This window comes from Rhinopithecus roxellana, chromosome 19, assembly GCF_007565055.1.
Source record: "Rhinopithecus roxellana isolate Shanxi Qingling chromosome 19, ASM756505v1, whole genome shotgun sequence".
Taxonomy (NCBI): domain Eukaryota; kingdom Metazoa; phylum Chordata; class Mammalia; order Primates; family Cercopithecidae; genus Rhinopithecus; species Rhinopithecus roxellana.
In genome coordinates, this window is record NC_044567.1 from 38,825,770 (window position 1) to 38,843,974 (window position 18,205).

Sequence of the window (18,205 nt, forward strand, 5' to 3'; positions counted from 1 at the left end):
CTGCACTCCAGTCTGGGCAACAAAGGAAGACTCTATCTCGAAAAAAAAGAAAAAGGAAAGGAAAGGAAAAGAAAAAACTGGTGCTAGGAACCCAAATTATGATTTCCTGAAAAAATCCTTTTTCGAACTGAGTTGTTTCTTAGTCAAAGGTTTCAACCAAATCAACGGAGAACCATTCCCAATAACAGATCATTTAAAACGTTTTCGTTCCAAGATCACTGGCTCACGCCTGTAATCCCAGCACTTTGGGAGGCCCAGGCGGGCAGATCACGAGGTCAGGAGATCGAGACCATCCTGGCTAACACGGGGAAACCCCGTCTCTACTAAAAAAACAAAAAATTAGCCGGGCGAGGTGGCAGGCACCTGTAGTCCCAGCTACTCAGGAGGCTGAGGCAGGAGAATGGTGTGAACCCGGGAGGTGGAGCTCTCAGTGAGCCAAAATTGTGCCACTGCACACCAGTGTGGGCGACAAAGCAAGACGCCGTCTCAAAAGAAAAAAAAAAATCACTGACAAGACTTTTTTTTTGGATGGAGTCTCGCTCTGTCTGCACCCCAGACTGGAGTGCAGTGGTGTTACCTCGGCTCACTGCAACCTTCATCTCCCAGGTTCAAGTGATTCTCCTGCCTCAGCCTCCGGAGTGCCAGGGATTACAGGTGCCGCCACCACGCCCAGCTATCTTTGTAGTTGGCCAGGCTGGTCTCCAACTCCTGACCTCAGGTGATCCGCCCGCCTCGGCCTCCCAAAGTGCTGGGATTACAGGCGCGAGCCACCGCGCCCAGCCAAGATCACTTATCTGGAAGGAGCTTCAGTGCTCCTTCTGTCCTCTCCTTCCTGAGTAGAAACAGGCCCTCGGTGCTGACACTAGAACTGGGCAACCATCAGTGAATACAGAACGAATCAGGTGGTTTCCTTTAAAGCTAAATACACTAAGAAAGACATCTTCAGTAACATGTTAATTTTTGGTTTTATAAGAATTTGTTATATTTTTGGTTTTTATCAATTCTGTTATTCACAGACAAATTAAACTTTAATATTTATATCTACATTTTACTAATGCAGAGAAAATATATGACTAATAAATAACATTTAAGCCTAAAGGGCTGGGGGTGGTGGCTCACGCTTGTAATCCCAGCACTTTGGGAGGCTGAGGCAGGCTGATCACGAGGTCAGGAGATCGAGACCATTCTGGCTAACACGGTGAAACCCCATCTCTACTAAAAACACAAAAAATTAGCCGGGTCCGGTGGCGGGCGCCTGTAGTCCCAGCTACTCGGGAGGCTGAGGCAGGAGAATGGCGTAAACCCAGGAGGCAGAGCTTGCAGTGAGCCGAGATCGCGCCACTGCACTCCAGCCTGGGCGGCAGAGCGAGACTCCATCTCAAAAAAAAAAACAGGCCGGGCGCGGTGGCTCAAGCCTGTAATCCCAGCACTTTGGGAGGCCGAGACGGGCGGATCATGAGGTCAGGAGATCGAGACCATCCTGGCTAATACGGTGAAACCCCGTCTCTACTAAAAAATACAAAAAACTAGCCGGGCGATGAGGCGGGCGCCTGTAGTCCCAGCTACTCGGGAGGCTGAGACAGGAGAATGGCGTGAACCCGGGAGGCGGAGCTTGCAGTGAGCTGAGATCCGGCCACTGCACTCCAGCCTGGGTGGCAGAGCAAGACTCCGTCTCAAAAAAAAAAAAAAAAAAAAAAAAAACAGGCCGGGCGCGGTGGCTCAAGCCTGTAATCCCAGCACTTTGGGAGGCCGAGACGGGCGGATCACGAGGTCAGGAGATCGAGACCATTCTGGCTAACACGGTGAAACCTCGTCTCTACTAAAAAATACAAAAAACTAGCCGGGCGAGGTGGCGGGCGCCTATACTCCCAGCTACTTGGGAGGCTGAGGCAGGAGAATGGTGTAAACCTGGGAGGCGGAGCTTGCAGTGAGCTGAGATCCGGCCACTGCACTCCAGTCCGGGCAACAGAGCGAGACTCTGCCTCAAAAAAAAAAAAAAAAAAAAAAAAACATTTAATCCTAAAGTACGTGACTCTTACAAAGCCTGTGGGGGAACGTGAGATGGAAAGACCAGGCCACGGACAAGGGAGGATCTGGGCCACTCCTGCCTGCATGTCCACGTGCAGGTGAGTGGACAACTCCCGATGTCTATATTTGAAGTCCAGTAGCACACTGAAAATAATCCCATAAAAGCTTTATTTTAAAACATCAATATTTTCAATAGTGAAAAATTATTTCGGATAACTTAAAAACATAAAAGGGACACAGTTTTTCTTTTTTCGTTGAGATGGAGTCTCACACAGTCGCCTGGGCTGGAGTGCAGTGGCACGACCTCGTCTCACTGGAACCTCCACCCTCGGGTTCAAGCGATTCTCCTGCTTCAGCCTCCCGAGAAGCTAGAACTACAGGCGCCCGCCACTGCGCCCAGCTAATGTTTTATATTTTTTTTAGTAGAGACGGTGTTTCACCATGTTGGCCAAGCTGGTCTCGAACTCCTGACCTCATGATCCGCCCGCCTTGACCTCCCAAAGTGCTAGGATTACAGACGTGAGCCACCGCACCCGGCTCATTTTTGTATTTTTAGTAGCAACGGGGTTTCACCATCTTGGTCAGGCTAGTCTCAAACTCCTGACCTTAAGTGATCCACCCACCTCGGCCTCCCAAAGTGCTGGGATTACAGGCGTGAGCCACGACACCAGGCCAGGATACAGTTTTTCAAACTGCTTCTAAGAGAGGTGGACCCAGAAGGCCTCTGACCTGCACCGGTGGCTCTAGGCAGACCTGGAATGTTTCAGAAATGCACATTCTTGGGCCCCACATCAGATGTGCCTAGTTGGGAACTCTGGGGAACGCAGCACTCTGGCCTCTTAACAAGCCAAGCCTTCTGGGTGATTCTGACACGTATCAAGTCTGGGAATCACTAGGCCTACGCCCTGTCTTAAGACTGGGAAGAATGACTAAGACCAGAAAGCCAACTGCCTGCCCTCCCAGCTTCCATCTCCTCCCAGCTACTTGCAGTGCCACCAGGTTTATCACCTTAGAGCATGACAGCCACAGTTACCCAGAGAGAAGAGGAGGAGGAGACACAGGGCTTGGGGACGAAGGCATTCAAACAGGTAACTGATGACTGCAAACTTCGCATCTATCTACAGGCAGCACGTGTTGCTGTTACTTAAAAACAAAAAAACCCTCAGGTAGTTAGTCTTCCCCAGAGAAGGTTCCAGACCTTGTTCTTTCATAAATTTGGGGAGAGGCAGGGTGGTGCTGAGTCCGAGTACGAGGTACCTGTAGGTTTCAAGGTCTCTGTTCCTAACATTCAGTAAGGATTTGAACGTCGTGAGAAAGACTTCTGACTTTTACCCTCTTTCAGAGAAAGTGTGTCGTGGGCACAGAGAGAGTTTTAGTTGGTAGCTTTGGATTTGCCTGCTTGAGATCCTGCAAGCGGCAGGATCAGGCAGCACAACCACCAACAGCCCGCATGTACCCAACCCAGAGCAGCGGGAGCCCACACCTGGGCCAGGCCCCAACGCCAGAGTTGACTTGGCAGCTGGCAGGGACTCCCACCCTTTCCACACTCCGCAGTGCAGGGCGAAGGCAGATCGCCGGGTGTCGGCGCGGAGGTTCCGGTGTCTCTACTTTCAGTTTTCTATGCATGGGCCTCCAATGGACTTTCAGAGCAAAGCGCACAGAAAAGCAGCCCTTCTCCCACCCTCAGCAACACAGCACCGCCGCAGGACACGCAAGGCCAAGTGAAAAGACAGGTGGCGGTTCCACACAGGAGCTTGGCGGGCCACAGCCTACCGCCATTTCAGGCTGCTTCCAGGCCACACCCAGGAAATCTACAAAAGGCGAGAATATTTTTCTCTCTCAAGTTATGAGAAACCCTCATCTCTTTTCAGACAGGGCCTCCAACGGGAATCCCATGACAGCCAACTCCATGACCACTTCCTACAGCATTACTAGATTTCCTGCAGCTTCGAAATGCAAACATTTCCTCAGACAAAAGTTAAAATCGTTACAGTCAGAACCAAAACCCCGAGTGAGAAGGGTCTCTGCTCCTCAGTACCCACACCCGCGGGGAGCCACCGACCGGCATGTCTTACCATTGTTCACCTGGCCGTGGACCGCAGTGGGGACTGATGCCACATGAGTGCCGTTTTGCGTGACCGTTTTTATTGGTAGCTGGTGTTGACCTAGAGGTGCCTGTTGTACTATGGTCACCGTCTGGACCGGGGTGGTCTGTGCCGTCTGAATGATCCGGCTAGCAGTGCCGAGCGTGGCGTGGCCAATGGCGGGGACAGGTTCTACTTTCACTGAAATTAAAAGGAAAGAAACGACACTAGTATTACTGGAAAGCAAATAAAAATCTTGCCAGTTTAAAACATCACAGTCAGATGGTTACCACACTTGCTAGAAAAGTCTCTAAAACAGGCCGGGCGCGGTGGCTCACGCCTGTCATCCCAGCACTCTGGGAGGCCGAGACGGGCGGATCACGAGGTCAGGAGATCGAGACCATCCTGGCTAACACGGTGAAACCCCGTACTCTACTAAAAAATACAAAAAACTAGCCGGGCGAGGTGGCGGGCGCCTGTAGTCCCAGCTACTCGGGAGGCTGAGGCAGGAGAATGGCGGGAACCCGGGAGGCGGAGCTTGCAGTGAGCTGAGATCCGGCCACTGCACTCCAGCCTGGGCAAGAGAGCGAGACTCGTCTCAAAAAAAAAAAAAAAAAAGAAAAGAAAAGAAAAGGATGAGCAAATCTTTGTTTTTTGTTTTGAGATGGAGTTTCACTCTCATTACCCAGGCTGGAGTCCAATGGCACAATCTCAGCTCACTGCAACCTCCACCTCCCGGGTTCAAGTGATTCTCCTGCCTCAGCCTCCCGAGTAGCTCGGATTACAGGCGTGCGCCACCACACCCAGCTAATTTTGTATTTTTAGTAGAGATGGGGTTTCTCCATGTTGGTCAGGCTGGTCTTAAACTCCCAACCTCAGGCGATCTGCCTGCCTCAGTCTCCCAAAGTGCTGGGATTACAGGCGTTGAGCCACTGCGCCCAGCCAAGGATAAGCAAACCTTACGGACGTCCAAGAGTGTGAGGCTGATGGGGCGGCCTCTCCTCCTTTCCCCCATTGCCCACCTTTGACTTCCCTGTGATCTCCGTTCTCCTGGGGCTCTGCCTTAGGAGGGGCCAGCACGGCTGCTGGGGTGACCACGGCTTGTCCAGAGACAGTGTACGTGTTCGCTGGGGCCAGTCCGGCCACGCTGGTGACCGATACCGCTGGGATCTGGTGGACGACGTGAACCGTCTGCACAACGGGTGGCTGGGAGGTCGAGGTGGTCACTGGGGTGGCCACAGTGTAAGTGACAGGCTTGATGGCCTGTGGTAGCTGCCGCTGGACGGTGATTAAGACTGGCTGACTGGACAGAGGTGACCCTAGTGAAAGACACAACAGGACTGACACTTACAGATACTGACTTCTACAAACAAAGGTTCCCACACTCAGCACCGACAAGCAACATACAAACTTTAAAATACAGGATGTGGCCCTATTTCACCTCACAATAGTAAAGTTACTAAGAATGAGGGAGATGTAGTATTTTAATAGGGGTATTTAACTCCTATCTCTAACTGCTAAAAATGCAATTTTAGCTCTATTTAGATATCTGGTAACACCTCTTCCCAGAGTTCTTTCTTTATGAAAAAGAAAATGTCAATACTCAATATAAGAGGAAACTGGGCTGGGCACGGTGGCTCATGCCTGTAATCCCAGCACTTTGGGAGGCTGAGGTGGGAGCAGTTTGAGACCCACCTGGGCACAGGGAGACGCTGTCTCTACAACAAATATTAACTGGGCATGTTAGTGTGTGTCTGCAGCGCCAGGTATGTGGGAGGCTGAGGAGGGAGGGTTGCTTGAGCCTGGAAGGTGGAGACTGCAGTGAGCCAAGAACACGCCGCTGTACTCCAGCATGAGTGACAGAGGAAGACCTTGTCTCAAGACAAAAAAACAAAAAAAATTAAAAAGAAGAAGAAGAAACTGCCCCTGTAGGCCAGAAAGACGAGGGCCGCACTCACCTAGGATCAACACCTTCCTCCTGTGAGGAGAAGCAGAAAGCTCAAAAACGGAGTGCGGCTGTCACAGAACCTCCGGCACCCAGCCTCTGCCCTTTGTGGTTTGAGGGCTTAGAGCAGAGAGAGAGAGACGTGGCTGTCACGGGCCACTGCCAGTGGGCAGGGGAGGGCTGTTCTCTGGCCCAGGAGGGCCAGTAATCCCAATTGATCCAATTCACATGCCTGTCAACTGTAACAGACTTAGTTTGGACACATTTCCACACTATGTTTGTTTAATTCCCCAGGGCACACATTTTTACTCCACATTATGACTTTCTAAGTAAACTGCAAACTGTTTTACCTATTCCTTAAAATGGACATGTTAGGCTGGGCGCGGTGGCTCACGCCTGTACACCCCCAGCACTTTGGGAGGCCAAGGTGGGCAGATCACGAGGTCACCAGGTCAAGAGATCGAGACCATCATGGCCAACATGGTGAAACCCTGTCTCTACTGAAAATACGAAAATTAGCTGGGCGTGGTGGTGCGTGCCTATAGTCCCAGCTACTCGTGAGGCTGAGGCAAGATAATTCCTTGAACCTGGGAGGCAGAGGCTGCAATGAGCCAAGATCGTGCCACTGCGCTCCAGCCTGGCCACAAAGTGAGACTCCTCCGTCTCAAAAAAAAAAAAAAAAAACTGACATGTTTTTGCTTCCAGTGTCTAGTTTGTCTACTTCATGTTTTTTTTGGGGGGGCGGGGGGTGTTCCATGGATTTTTGAATGACAAACTAAGAAACAGGTTAATTCTAAGTTATTTCAGGCATCTACTCAGTATCGTTTAAAGAACGTTCATTCATTTTTAAAAAACACTCCCAGTGCTACTAGTTTTCCAAGGCCTATAAAATCACACTCAGGTACTAGTATAAGGTACAGAGGGACAGGGAGGCCTCCAGTCCAGCTATTTCTTCTTTGTGGAGCCCAGGCATCCACGTCTGGCTCATGCTGTCTGGCCTTCGCTTCCTCTCCCACTGTCTCACCTGGTGCGCTCTGGGCAAACCGGGCTTCCTGGATGACAGCGAGTTTGGGCTGTGCGGCGCCAGGGCTCAGGCTCCAGGGGGGCCGGCGAACCTTCCCTCGACAGGCTCTCAGGGGTCTGGGCGCCACTAGAGTGAGCAGACAGCACTCCAGCGTGATTGGGAGAGGCTGGGGCACTCCTGTGTCACCGAGAAGAAGACATTGCATGTTTACGCACTCAGAAAGCACTTTGCAAAGGGGGTGTCATTTGTCTCCTGACAACCAACTACTGTTAAGTTCCACTTCTCTGTACGCCTGTGAACTGAGCGGGACAGTCGGGGAGACAGGCTCAGCCTGTGTGTGACAGGTCCATCACAGGCCCCTTGCCCACATACGCAGCATGGCTACAGGGCAGGGCTGGCTGCCCTCTTTAAACAGCTCCTGTGCACAGACGTAGGAGCCAGCAGCGGGCAAGTCAGTGGGCACTTAAGACTGACATTATGCTCATTTATTTTTCTGGTTAAAAACAGTATTCATGAAGCTAAAAATAAGTATTTAAACTAAGGCAAATTAACACTGTAAGTCAACACAAGTTTAAGCAGCTGAAAAGTAGTGTGTCTGTTTTTGTTTTGAGACAGAGTTTCACTCTTTTGCCCAGGCTGGAATGAAGTGGCGTGACCTCGGCTCACTGCAATCTCCGCCTCCCGGGTTCAAGCAATTCTCCTGCCTCAGCCTCCCGAGTAGCTGGGATTACAGGCGCCCACCATCACGCCCGGCTATTGTTTTTGTAGTTTTAGTAGAGACGGGGTTTGACCATATTGGCCGGGCTGATCTCCAACTCCTGACCTCAGGTGATCCGCCCGCCTCGGCCTCCCAAAGTGCTGGGATTACAGGCGTGAGCCACCGCGCCCGGCCTAGAAAGTAGTTTTAAAGAACTTTTCCTGTGCCAAAGGAAAGGAAAAATGTCACCACAGCACTGGCGTGAACAATATGCGACAAGCCCCACACTGAGCAATCACTGAGTGGAGTGCAGTTTAAACTTTGCAAACGGTCTCAAATGTTTCAACCACTAGAACCAGAAACGCCTGGGCAGCACTCAACACTTTTGCTCAAATCCCCATCCCAACATTTAATCATAATGCATTTGGTAGTTCCTTCATTTTCAAAAGGAAATTTTCCCAATACATTGAAGGTAAGTTTAGTGAGCATGAAGTGAGGCCTTTTACTCCTCTTTTTCCTTACCTAGAAGAGAGAGGTCCCAGAGGGGTTCTAAAGCAGGGCACACCCCTAGGCCGTCGTTTCCTAAAAGCCTGTTCTATTAATTTGCTTTCAGAGGCTGGGTCTATCCTCCAGAATGAGCCTTTGCCTGGTTCTTCCTGGGAACGTGGCACTTTGATGAAATAACGATTCAGAGAGAGATTGTGGCGAATTGAATTCTATGAAACATAAAAAAATACATAGAATTCGTATATTTCTTTGCCGAGAAATAAAAACATGTCCTAGTTTTAGTGCCCTCCAAAGCAGAAACCTCGATGTTGGGCGCTGGCAGACTTTAAGAGTGAATTGTTTTTCTTTTGCGTCACACGGGTAATGTACTGACAACTCACAAGGTCTGAGGGAGGCCCGTCCTACACAGGAATGAAAACCCAGACATCACGCTTACAAACGACAACAGAGAGTGATGTTTACGGGCTGTGCTGTGTGGAAGGAGCAGCCCTCCCCGCTTGGTGAGCAACTCTCAAGGGAAGTAGCAGCCTGGGGTTTGAGCCCTTCAGCCCAAGGCTGCTACAGGCTTCCAAAGAGCAAAGGACACTGCAATCTGGTAGAACAGGCCCAGGAGGCAGGGTGGGGAGCTGGGGAACAGGAGGGATGCGCAATGCACACAGCGCGGACAGAGGCCATCTCTGACTCCATCTCCTTTCAGGGTGGGAAACCCAGGACTGCGACTGTCAGCACAGAGCATTCCAGGTGGAGTCAACGACTTACAGCTGCCAACCTCTCCCTGCTTGGAGACACACAGAGCTGATGTGAGCTATTCTGTTAAAATACTTCATTGCAGCACACCAACATGGCACAAGTATACATATGTAACAAACCTGCACGTTATGCACATGTACCCTCGAACTTAAAAGTAAAAAAAAAAAAAAAAACAAAAAAAGACTTCTTCACACAGAATTAGCTTACAGGATCTGTCATGCCAGTAAAAGTAAATTAATCCAGTATAAAGTATTTGGCGAACCAGCACAAAAGAAAAATGGGCAGGAGGCTGAAAATCAGGATGGACACCATCTTCCAGGAAGAGAGGACTTGGCAAAGTGCCTCTGTTTTTTATTTGATCCTTGAAATAATTTCATAAGGTACACAGGAAAAATTTCCCTCCCAGCTTCTCATCAGTGCATCATTCTTTCCATTAGGAAAAGCCAGACGGGCGCGGTGGATCACTTGAGGTCAGGAGTTTGAGACCTGCCTGGCCAACATGGTGAAACCCCGTCTCTACTAAACACACAGAAATCAGCCGAGCACAGTGACTCGCACCTGTGGTCCCAGCTACTCAGGATGCTGAAGCTGAAGAATCGCTCGAACCTGGAAAGAAGAGGTGGCAGTGAGCCCAGATTGTGTCACTGCACTCCATCCTGGGCAAGAGAAGCAAGACTCCACCTCAAAAAAAAAAAGGCCAGCTAAAGGTTTACAGACAACCTGAAGAAAGCCCCCGCTGTGACCTGATTCAGGCACCATCACAGCCAAAGCCGGACAAAAGTCATGGGTTCACAGAAACATTCCATTAATTTACATTAATGTGTAGATTTAAAATTAAGCTATTCAAGTGTTAAAACGGTGATCACTCAAAACAAAATCTGAACCTACCCAAAAAGTCATTTCTAAATTTCCCAATTAATCTTATTAGAATCGCAAGCCTCGGAAATTGTCAAAGGTGACTAAGAAATCCAACATATAAAATAAAACTTTACAACCAGTCTCGGTGGCTGTTCAAGTGCCATGCTAACGCCGCTGGGCCCTGTGGACACATGGAAGCTACTTGGTGGGCAACATGAAGAGGGGGCGAGGCTGTGTGTGGGATTTTGGGAAACTGTTTACAGGTGCAGGCGTCACATGAGATTTCCAATATTCTAATAACCACAGATATATGCTATGATGTTTTATTTGGCTTTAGCTGATGCCCAATCTTTCTATCAATTCCTCCAGAAAATCAAACATGACTGTTACTGGTGCCCCGACAAAGAGAAGGCAAAGCTTTGCCAACTGCTCTCAGAATTTTAAGTGTGAAGAAGAAGGTAGATTCTGAGACTGTGACCGATTTTAAGTGTGAAGTAGAAGGTGGATTCTAAGACTGTGACTGAAGAAAAGCAAACCCAGACGATGGTAATATAAAACTCTCAAGCAGTGCAAACGGCAATCCCAGCCACTGCCTGAGAAGGTCGACAGTTCCCCTCACGCTGTTCTGCCAGGACCAGTCCTCCTAAGCAGGGACTCAGAAAGAACTGCCCCACACGGCATCCGACGCTGGAGAGCAGAAAGCAGCCAACCATCGCTGGAGTGAAGACTGTGGCTGTACTGACTGACGCAGAGTCCTTTAATTTGCATGCTACTAGGAGGAAAGAAGGTCAGTACAGTGGGAATCTGGAAGCAGAAAAGGTGACTTCGGGACCAGACTCTAGCCTTGTGAGCAGAAGAACACGACACGGGCCAGAAGCCCTGCTCCTGCATCACCACCACCATCACTTACGAGATGCAAAGTCGGTCTGTGGAATTGGGGAGCTGCTACTTTCTGTCCTGAAAACATACAAGAACACAGTCTGCATCATCAGAATAGATTCTAACCCATTTTATTCTCCAATCAATCTCCCTAACAACAACTTCAAGGGCAAATGAGGAAAGATTACTTGTGATTTGCCAGCTAACAAGACTCTAGAAAATATGGGGAAGTAATGAGACATTTAATGTAGACACAAAAAGAATAAATTAACTATGTTTCTGAGGTAATTTAAGGCCATTGTAATTTGATCAAACCCAGGATGGATGTACCTTCATTGTTGCTACATGTACTAAAACCACACTGACTGGACTCTAATGATTCAGAAATTATAAAGCTTTCAGAGAAAACGTGGGCTGTTATTCTTTAATGCTAAACATGAAGAAAAGGATGTGCAATTCTGAGCAAATTATCTTTCTCCCAAAGGCTTTCCAAATTGAGTGTCTACTGAAAATCAGCCCTCCCTGAGCACCAGCTCCCTCCCTTCCGGGGCTCTCCTCTGTGCCTTCCTGGTCAGCCTTCCTAAGCAGACCTCAAGTTTCTCCAGGACAGTTTGTCTGTCTAACCCCGCCCAGCCCTGAGTGCCCTCCAGTGTGCGTTCTGCACAGTAAGGACGTGTGCAGAAACTGAGGAGAGGAACAGGCCAGGTTCCTTTCAGAGGAGGGGTCTAACGTCCAGGAATGCTTCCAAAAGAGCAGGGGTGAGGGTGAGTCCAGAGCACAGTCCTTCCTTTGAAAGAGTTCAAGGGATGGGCACAGTGGCTCATACCTATAATCCCAGCACTCTGAGAGGCCGAGGTGGGTGGATCCCCTGAGGTCAGGAGTTCAAGCCCAGCCTGGCCAACATGGCAAAATCCCATCTCTAGTAAAAAACACAAAAATTAGCCGGGCGTGGTGGCGCACATCTGTAGTCCCAACTACTCAGGAGGCTGAGGATGGAGAATCACTTGAACCCAGGAGGCAAAGGTTGCAGGGAGCTGAGATTGCGCCACTGCACTCCAGCCTGAGCGGCAGAGTAAGACTCTAATAAAATAAAAATAAAAGGAACCAGCTCTAGTTCCCTTGGAGGCTGAGAGCCCCATCTTTTCAAACTTTTCACAGTCACAACAATTATCTCAATTCCGGGTTAGGTAAAATTATAAAACCATAAAAAATCATTTTGGAGTCACCGAGGCCCGGATCCGCGGTGTTGGCGGTGCGCACAGAGGGCCCGGTGGGGCGTAGAGACCAGGCCAGCATGTGGGCACAGCCGGGTACCCAGGGCTGGGCCTGGCGCACAGGTGCTGACATGACTGGGCAGTGAGTAGGCTGCAGCCTTGGTTGCGAGGCCTTCACCTGGTCGCCCGCCACGCCCTGCATGCGGGTTGGGCCGCAGGCAGGGCAGGAGTCTATTTGGGGCGGCAGTGATGGACACCTTAGAAGAAGAGAGCTTTGTGCTGTCTTTCTCTTCCGCCTCTGATGAATCTGATATTGTGGTGGGATATTTAGATGACATTATCATGGATGACGAGTTTCAGTTATTACAGAGAAATTTCACAGATAAGTACGACCTGGAGTTTGAAGACATGGAAGAGAATAAACTCATCTACACATCTATTTTTAATGAATACATTTCTTTTTCTTTTTCTTTTTTTTGGGACGGAGTTTCGCTCTTGTTGCCCAGGCTGGAGCGCAATGACGCGATCTCAGCTCACTGCAACCTCCGCCACGCGGGTTCAAGCGATTCTCCTGCTTCAGCCTCCCGAGTAGCTGGGATTACAGGTGCCCACCACCACACCCAGCTAATACTGTATTTTTAGTAGAGACATGGTTTCTCCACGTTGGTCATCTGGTCTCGAACCCCCGACCACAGGTGATCCACCGGCCACAGCCTCCAGAAGTGCTGGGATTACAGGCATGAGCCACCGCACCCGGCCTGAATACATTTTTTTGGTAGAAAACTGTATTGAAGAACGGCTGCTGCAGCGGATTCCTAGACTCAACACGGCAGCTTTCACCATCACATCACAGCACCATAAAAACGAAGCAGTGGGTGACACACTCGACATGCTGCTACCTTCACAGATTCTTTGGACTACAGAGCAGAAAAAGAAGGCCGAGGACCGAGGACCAGACTTAAGCAGTCGCTTGGTGTTGACTTCGCTGTGTCAATCATCTCTGTGCCAGCTTCCCAGAACAATCTGCAGCACTGGGTCCTCCCTCCAGCCAATGAACTGGGAACATTCTGGATGTCACCGGCCCAAGAGGCTCAGCTCATGATGACAGAATACATCTTGGAAAAAGACTGACTCTGTTTTGTAACTCTTCATTTACATTAAGTATTGACAGGTCAAAACCAAAATGACCTAACCCTTCTAGACCTATTTCTCCCGAAACACCTTCTTGTATTCATTAACCGTAGTACTCCTCCCCCGTTCAAGGAGACACTTCTCTCAGGAGCTTCTGAGTCAGACGCCTCTGGAGCGAGCCCATGTCAAGCACTCCATCTGGAGGGCCCTTCCCCAGCACACACGCTGGTGTGTACATGCGGACGAACCCACGGCCGCCACCCGAGCACACACATTGGTGTGTACGTGTGGACGAATCCGCCTCCACCCCCTGTCCCAGCAGGCTCTGCGTGAATCTTTACGCATTTGCACCTCTTTCTCACATGGATCAGTTTTACTACTTCACCCTCAATGAGGTTCCTGATGTCCATCTAGGGTGTTACTCAAGCCCAGCTTGAGATTTTGGAATCTCCTGTGATCACAGCTTGTCTCGGCTGCAGGAATCAACAGAAAGAGACGTCCTCCACATAAAAGCTCCACGTGAAAAGCCACCCCTAGTCTTAACATTTGCAGTCCTTGTGTCACTTCATTCTGGTCCAGATGTAGTCCCACTTTTTCTAGAAGTCTCTTGGAAGCTTTATTTTACCTTATCTTATTTTATTTTATTTTGAGACGGAGTCTCGCTTTGTAGCCCAGGCTGGAGTGCAGTGGCGCGATCTCGACTCACTGCAAGCTCCGCCTCCCGGGTTCACGCCATTCTCCTGCCTCAGCCTCCCGAGTAGCTGGGACTACAGGCACCCGCCACCTCGCCTGGCTAAATTTTTGTATTTTTAGTAGAGACGGGGTTTCACCGTATTAGCCAGGATGGTCTCGATCTCCTGACCTCGTGATCCGCCCGCCTCGGCCTCCCAAAGTGCTGGGATTACAGTGTGAGCCACCACGCCTTGCCAAAGCATTATTTTAAAAATATATATATTTATAAATGAATACTCAGGCTAACCTAGTGGATGTGATTTTGGGACTTCCATGATTATCCACTTAAAGATCAAAGTATTACATGCCGTGTGCGTTTTAGGTGTTAGTGCTATGAAGGCAAAAACGCTTTCTACATTGGCATTCGTTCCTATTTGACTGGGCACCTATGCATGTATGTGTGTGCTGAAAATAGGCTAAAACATATTCTTAGAGCATGTTACTGTGTTTGCGTGTTTGCTGAAGATCCTTTCTGTATAAACCAGATTGTTAGGCTCTCTGGGTTAGCAACTCTGCAGTTTCTTCCTTTCCTACCAAGATGGTGTTCCACTGGTCCAGCCCAGCGGGAGGAGCAGGCAGGGCACAGCTTTCCTGGCTGTTTGCTGCTTTGCTTTAGTACAATGTGTGGTAGATTACTTAACAGAAAACACGTATGTCATCTCTAGAAATAAGAAAAAACGGCCGGGCGCGGTGGCTCACGCCTGTAATCCCAGCACTTTGGGAGGCCGAGGCGGGCGGATCACAAGGTCAGGAGATCGAAACCACAGTGAAACCCTGTCTCTACTAAAAATACAAAAAAAAAAATTAGCCGGGCGCGGTGGCGGGCGCCTGTAGTCCCAGCTACTCAGGAGGCTGAGGCAGGAGAATGGCGTGAACTCAGGAGGCGGAGCTTGCGGTGAGCTGAGATCCGGCCACTGCACTCCAGCCCAGGCGACAGAGCGAGACTCTGTCTCAAAAAAAAAAAAAAAAAAAGAAAGAAAAAGACAAAGAAAAACATAGTAGTTCAATGCCCAGTGTGTCCCTTTGATTTTTTTAAATAGTGAAAATAAGAATCTGTATTGACTTTTCACTTGGCCATCCTGGTTTTAAAGGACAAGCTATAAGCTCCGTGTTTTTCTGTACTGATGTGTCACTTATTAAATACTTTTGTACCATGAAAAAAACAAATCATAGCAGGTAAATGCAAACAAAGGAAAGACATACGGCATCTTTTCAAATAGGACTCCTCAGACCATCTCATTTCACCCTCGGATATCCTCTGAGGATTGACCAAAAAGCCACACCATCGGTAGACAATGCAAAACACCTGGCTTTTGTTTTAAGCCAAGAGGGAAAAGGTCAGAATAAGATCTGACGCACTGGGAAGGGCAGCTCAGAGAATCTCACGGCAGAGGAACAGCCTGTGAGGGTCAGTATTCCAACAGCCAAGGGTACAGCTGAGGACAGAAAGAAATTAAGAGTACATTGGCCAGGCGTGGTGGCTCACACCTGTAACCCCAACACTTTGGGAGACCGAGGCAGGCAGATCACCTGAGGTCAGGAGTTCAAGACCAGCCTGACCAACATGGAGAAACCCTGTCTCTACTAAAAACACAAAAGTAGCTGGGTGTGGTGGCTCATGCCTGTAATCCCAGCTACTCATGAGGCTGAGGCAGGAGAATCACTTGAACCTGGGACATGGAGGTTGCAGTGAGCCGAGATCACACCACTGCACTCCAGCCAGGGCAACAAGAGCAAAACTGTCTCCAAAAAAAAAAAAAGAAAGAGAGAGTACGTGTCCATGAACTAAGGGGAATCTAGAGAAACTCATCCCTCTCTCCTGCTAAATTAGCTGGAGCCACGAGGCGTGAAATGACACAGGAGCAGCCTTACTGGGGCAAGAGATGCAGCTGTAGACTTACAGACAGACCTTGATCTACACAGGAAAGAAAATGTTTCAACAGAAACAAGTTTAATAGCAGTTCCGCAGAGAGGGGTGCCTGACGTGTGCTAGTCTGTCATTCCCTGCCTGCGTGGGCTGTGCAGGCACCTGCAACAGACAACAGAAAGCAGTGCATGCATGAGGGGTCGGTCCCATGGGGTCCTCGCCACTTCGCGAATGTGGTCCAGGAGAGCCTTGCTCCAAGTGCTCTGCTCCCCAAAAGGCCTGTCCTGACTCCCTGACTAGGGCACCCCCAAAACTGAGGTCGGGCCTTTATCCATCCACCCTCTTTAGCAAGAAAGCCCTTGTCCTATTCATAGGTAGTTCTCAAATAAACGGATGTTAGAAAGAACACACGGAAATCGCACTTAAGAGAAACAGATTCAAGTCAAATAAAGCTTCTTAGAAACACACACTCACAAAGCCCCAGGTAACTGGCACTTCAAACCATCAGAATAAGCTGCACTTAAACGCTGAGGGATCCTCACACACTCCCCCAGAGCCAGCTGGACTCCACGTGGACTTTCTCTCCTTGACGAAGCCCAAGCCATGGTCTCTAGAACATGGGTAGAAGTTATCGTCTGGTTTTATGTTTAAGTATGTGTGTGTGTGTGTACACGTGTAATGTGTATGTATGTGTGTGTGTACACATATATAGTCTGAAGCACAGCCTCACTTTTATAAAAAGATTAAAATAGAGTAAATAAGGCCAGAATTTAGCATACAATGTGTTAAGAGACCCTGACATGTAGCTGGATATGAACAACTCTCCGAATCCAGCATTTTCCTAATGGTCAATCAAGAGATGCCCCCTTGCTGTAAACACAGAGGTGGGCAGGGCAGGGTATAGACACTCCAGGTATGGGGTGCACCAAGTGGGTCAGAGGGGAGGTTGGGTCTCATTCTGTACCTTCCATGATTCAAGACCCCCAAGCCCCTCCACAAAGGAAATATGTAAGACATGGCTGGTAGGCTTTCTTTTCTTTTTACGATAGAGTCTTGCTCTGTCACCTAGGCTGGAGTGCAGTGGTGTGATCACAGCTAACTGTAACCTCTGCTTCCTGGGTTCAGGTGATTCTCCCACCTCGGCCTCTGGAGTAGCTGGGACTACTGGTGTGACCCAACACACTCAGCTAACTTTTTTTTTTGGTAGAGACAAAGAGTCTCGCCATGTTGCCCAGGCTGCTCTCGAAATCCTAGAGTCACGCGATCCACCTGCCTCAGCTCCCGAAGTGCTGGAATTACAGGCATGAGTTACTATGCCGGGCTGGTGGGCTATTTTTCAATATAACATGTTTATACATCTGCAGTTAAAAGAGAAAAGGTCTTTCCCTTCAATAAACAGAAAACAGTTGCCCCTGCACCACCCTCATCACTAAGCCATGCAGTTTAGACATTTTTTAAGGATCATTTAATCATTACATGAAAGCCTCAAAGAAATTCTATAGATATTCCTGGTTACTTAATGAATTAAAAAACGATAAGCATGCATACATTTCTTCTCTTGCTATGTTTTTAATATTCTATATTTCAAACCTACCCACTGCCAAATTATCTCAAATAGCAAGATTCTCGCATATATCCAGTAAACAGCCAACAGAACACAGATACACAGAAAGAGAAAAAACCTACATAGTCTAAAGGGTTAAAATTATTGGTGTGTGAGCAGACCAAAGGGAACATTTTGCAGATTTCAAAGTGTCTTTTGGAGGCAGCCCTGGGGTTCCATGAGCAGGTGGGCTCCCTGGCTGAGACAGGGCACACCACGTTCATCTGTTTTATATTCCGACCAACTGGTTAAGATGTCTTCTACATGTTCCTTGGTAAAACATGGTTTGAAAATTGTTTCTGCAAACTTCAAAACTTCTGTCCATTAGCAGAACTAGATGAGGAAGACAGGAGAATGCCAAAGGGAAGGATAGGCTGGGTTTCAAATTTTTCCTACATTTCAAATATGAACTGCACTGGTCAAAGGGAAATATCTCAGACAATCCACACTTCACTAATCCTGCGCAGACGCATGAATTTCCACAACAGTAAAGCACGCAGGCCTAGATACTCTTCCAGAACCATGTTTCCTTCTGCTCCACGCGAAGAAGGTGAGGCAGAGCATGGCAGCACCAGCCCCAACTCCTCTTCCTCTCAGCACAGGAGGCTCCAACCACCGGCCCCCCACCCCCCGCCTTCTACCTTCCTAACCTGTGCCGGTGTTAAATACAGCAGCCACTCAACTTTCTTCTCAGTATCAATCGGCCTCTATTTAACAACAAACTGAAAGGCATTTACCTGCCAGCCCTTGTCCGCAGTCCTATAGTAGGGATAATTTTTAGTGATGTGCGTATAAATTCCGTTCAGGGTGAGCTGTTTGTCAGGAGCCATTGTAATTGCTTGTACTATTAGTTGTGCATAGGAGTACGGTGGCTTTGAATCATCCT

The 18,205-nt window shown here is 48.9% G+C and overlaps 1 protein-coding gene, 1 non-coding gene and 1 pseudogene across 2 annotated transcripts in view; 1 reads left to right on the forward strand and 2 right to left on the reverse strand.

Annotated features, from left to right (window-relative positions):
* Window positions 1-18,205, reverse strand: part of FOXK2 (forkhead box K2) — an 82,565-nt gene that overhangs the window by 12,087 nt on the left and 52,273 nt on the right. Inside the window, 6 exon segments of the mRNA XM_030923084.1 lie at window positions 4,104-4,313; window positions 5,135-5,431; window positions 7,082-7,145; window positions 7,147-7,258; window positions 8,301-8,494; window positions 18,057-18,203. Of these exon segments, the coding sequence (XP_030778944.1) occupies window positions 4,104-4,313; window positions 5,135-5,431; window positions 7,082-7,145; window positions 7,147-7,258; window positions 8,301-8,494; window positions 18,057-18,203 (1,024 nt within the window).
* LOC115895072 lies at window positions 8,636-8,741 on the reverse strand. The gene has a single exon (XR_004055271.1). It is a non-coding gene; the product is annotated as a small nucleolar RNA U13 (small nucleolar RNA).
* Window positions 12,187-13,117, forward strand: LOC115894804 (annotated as a pseudogene).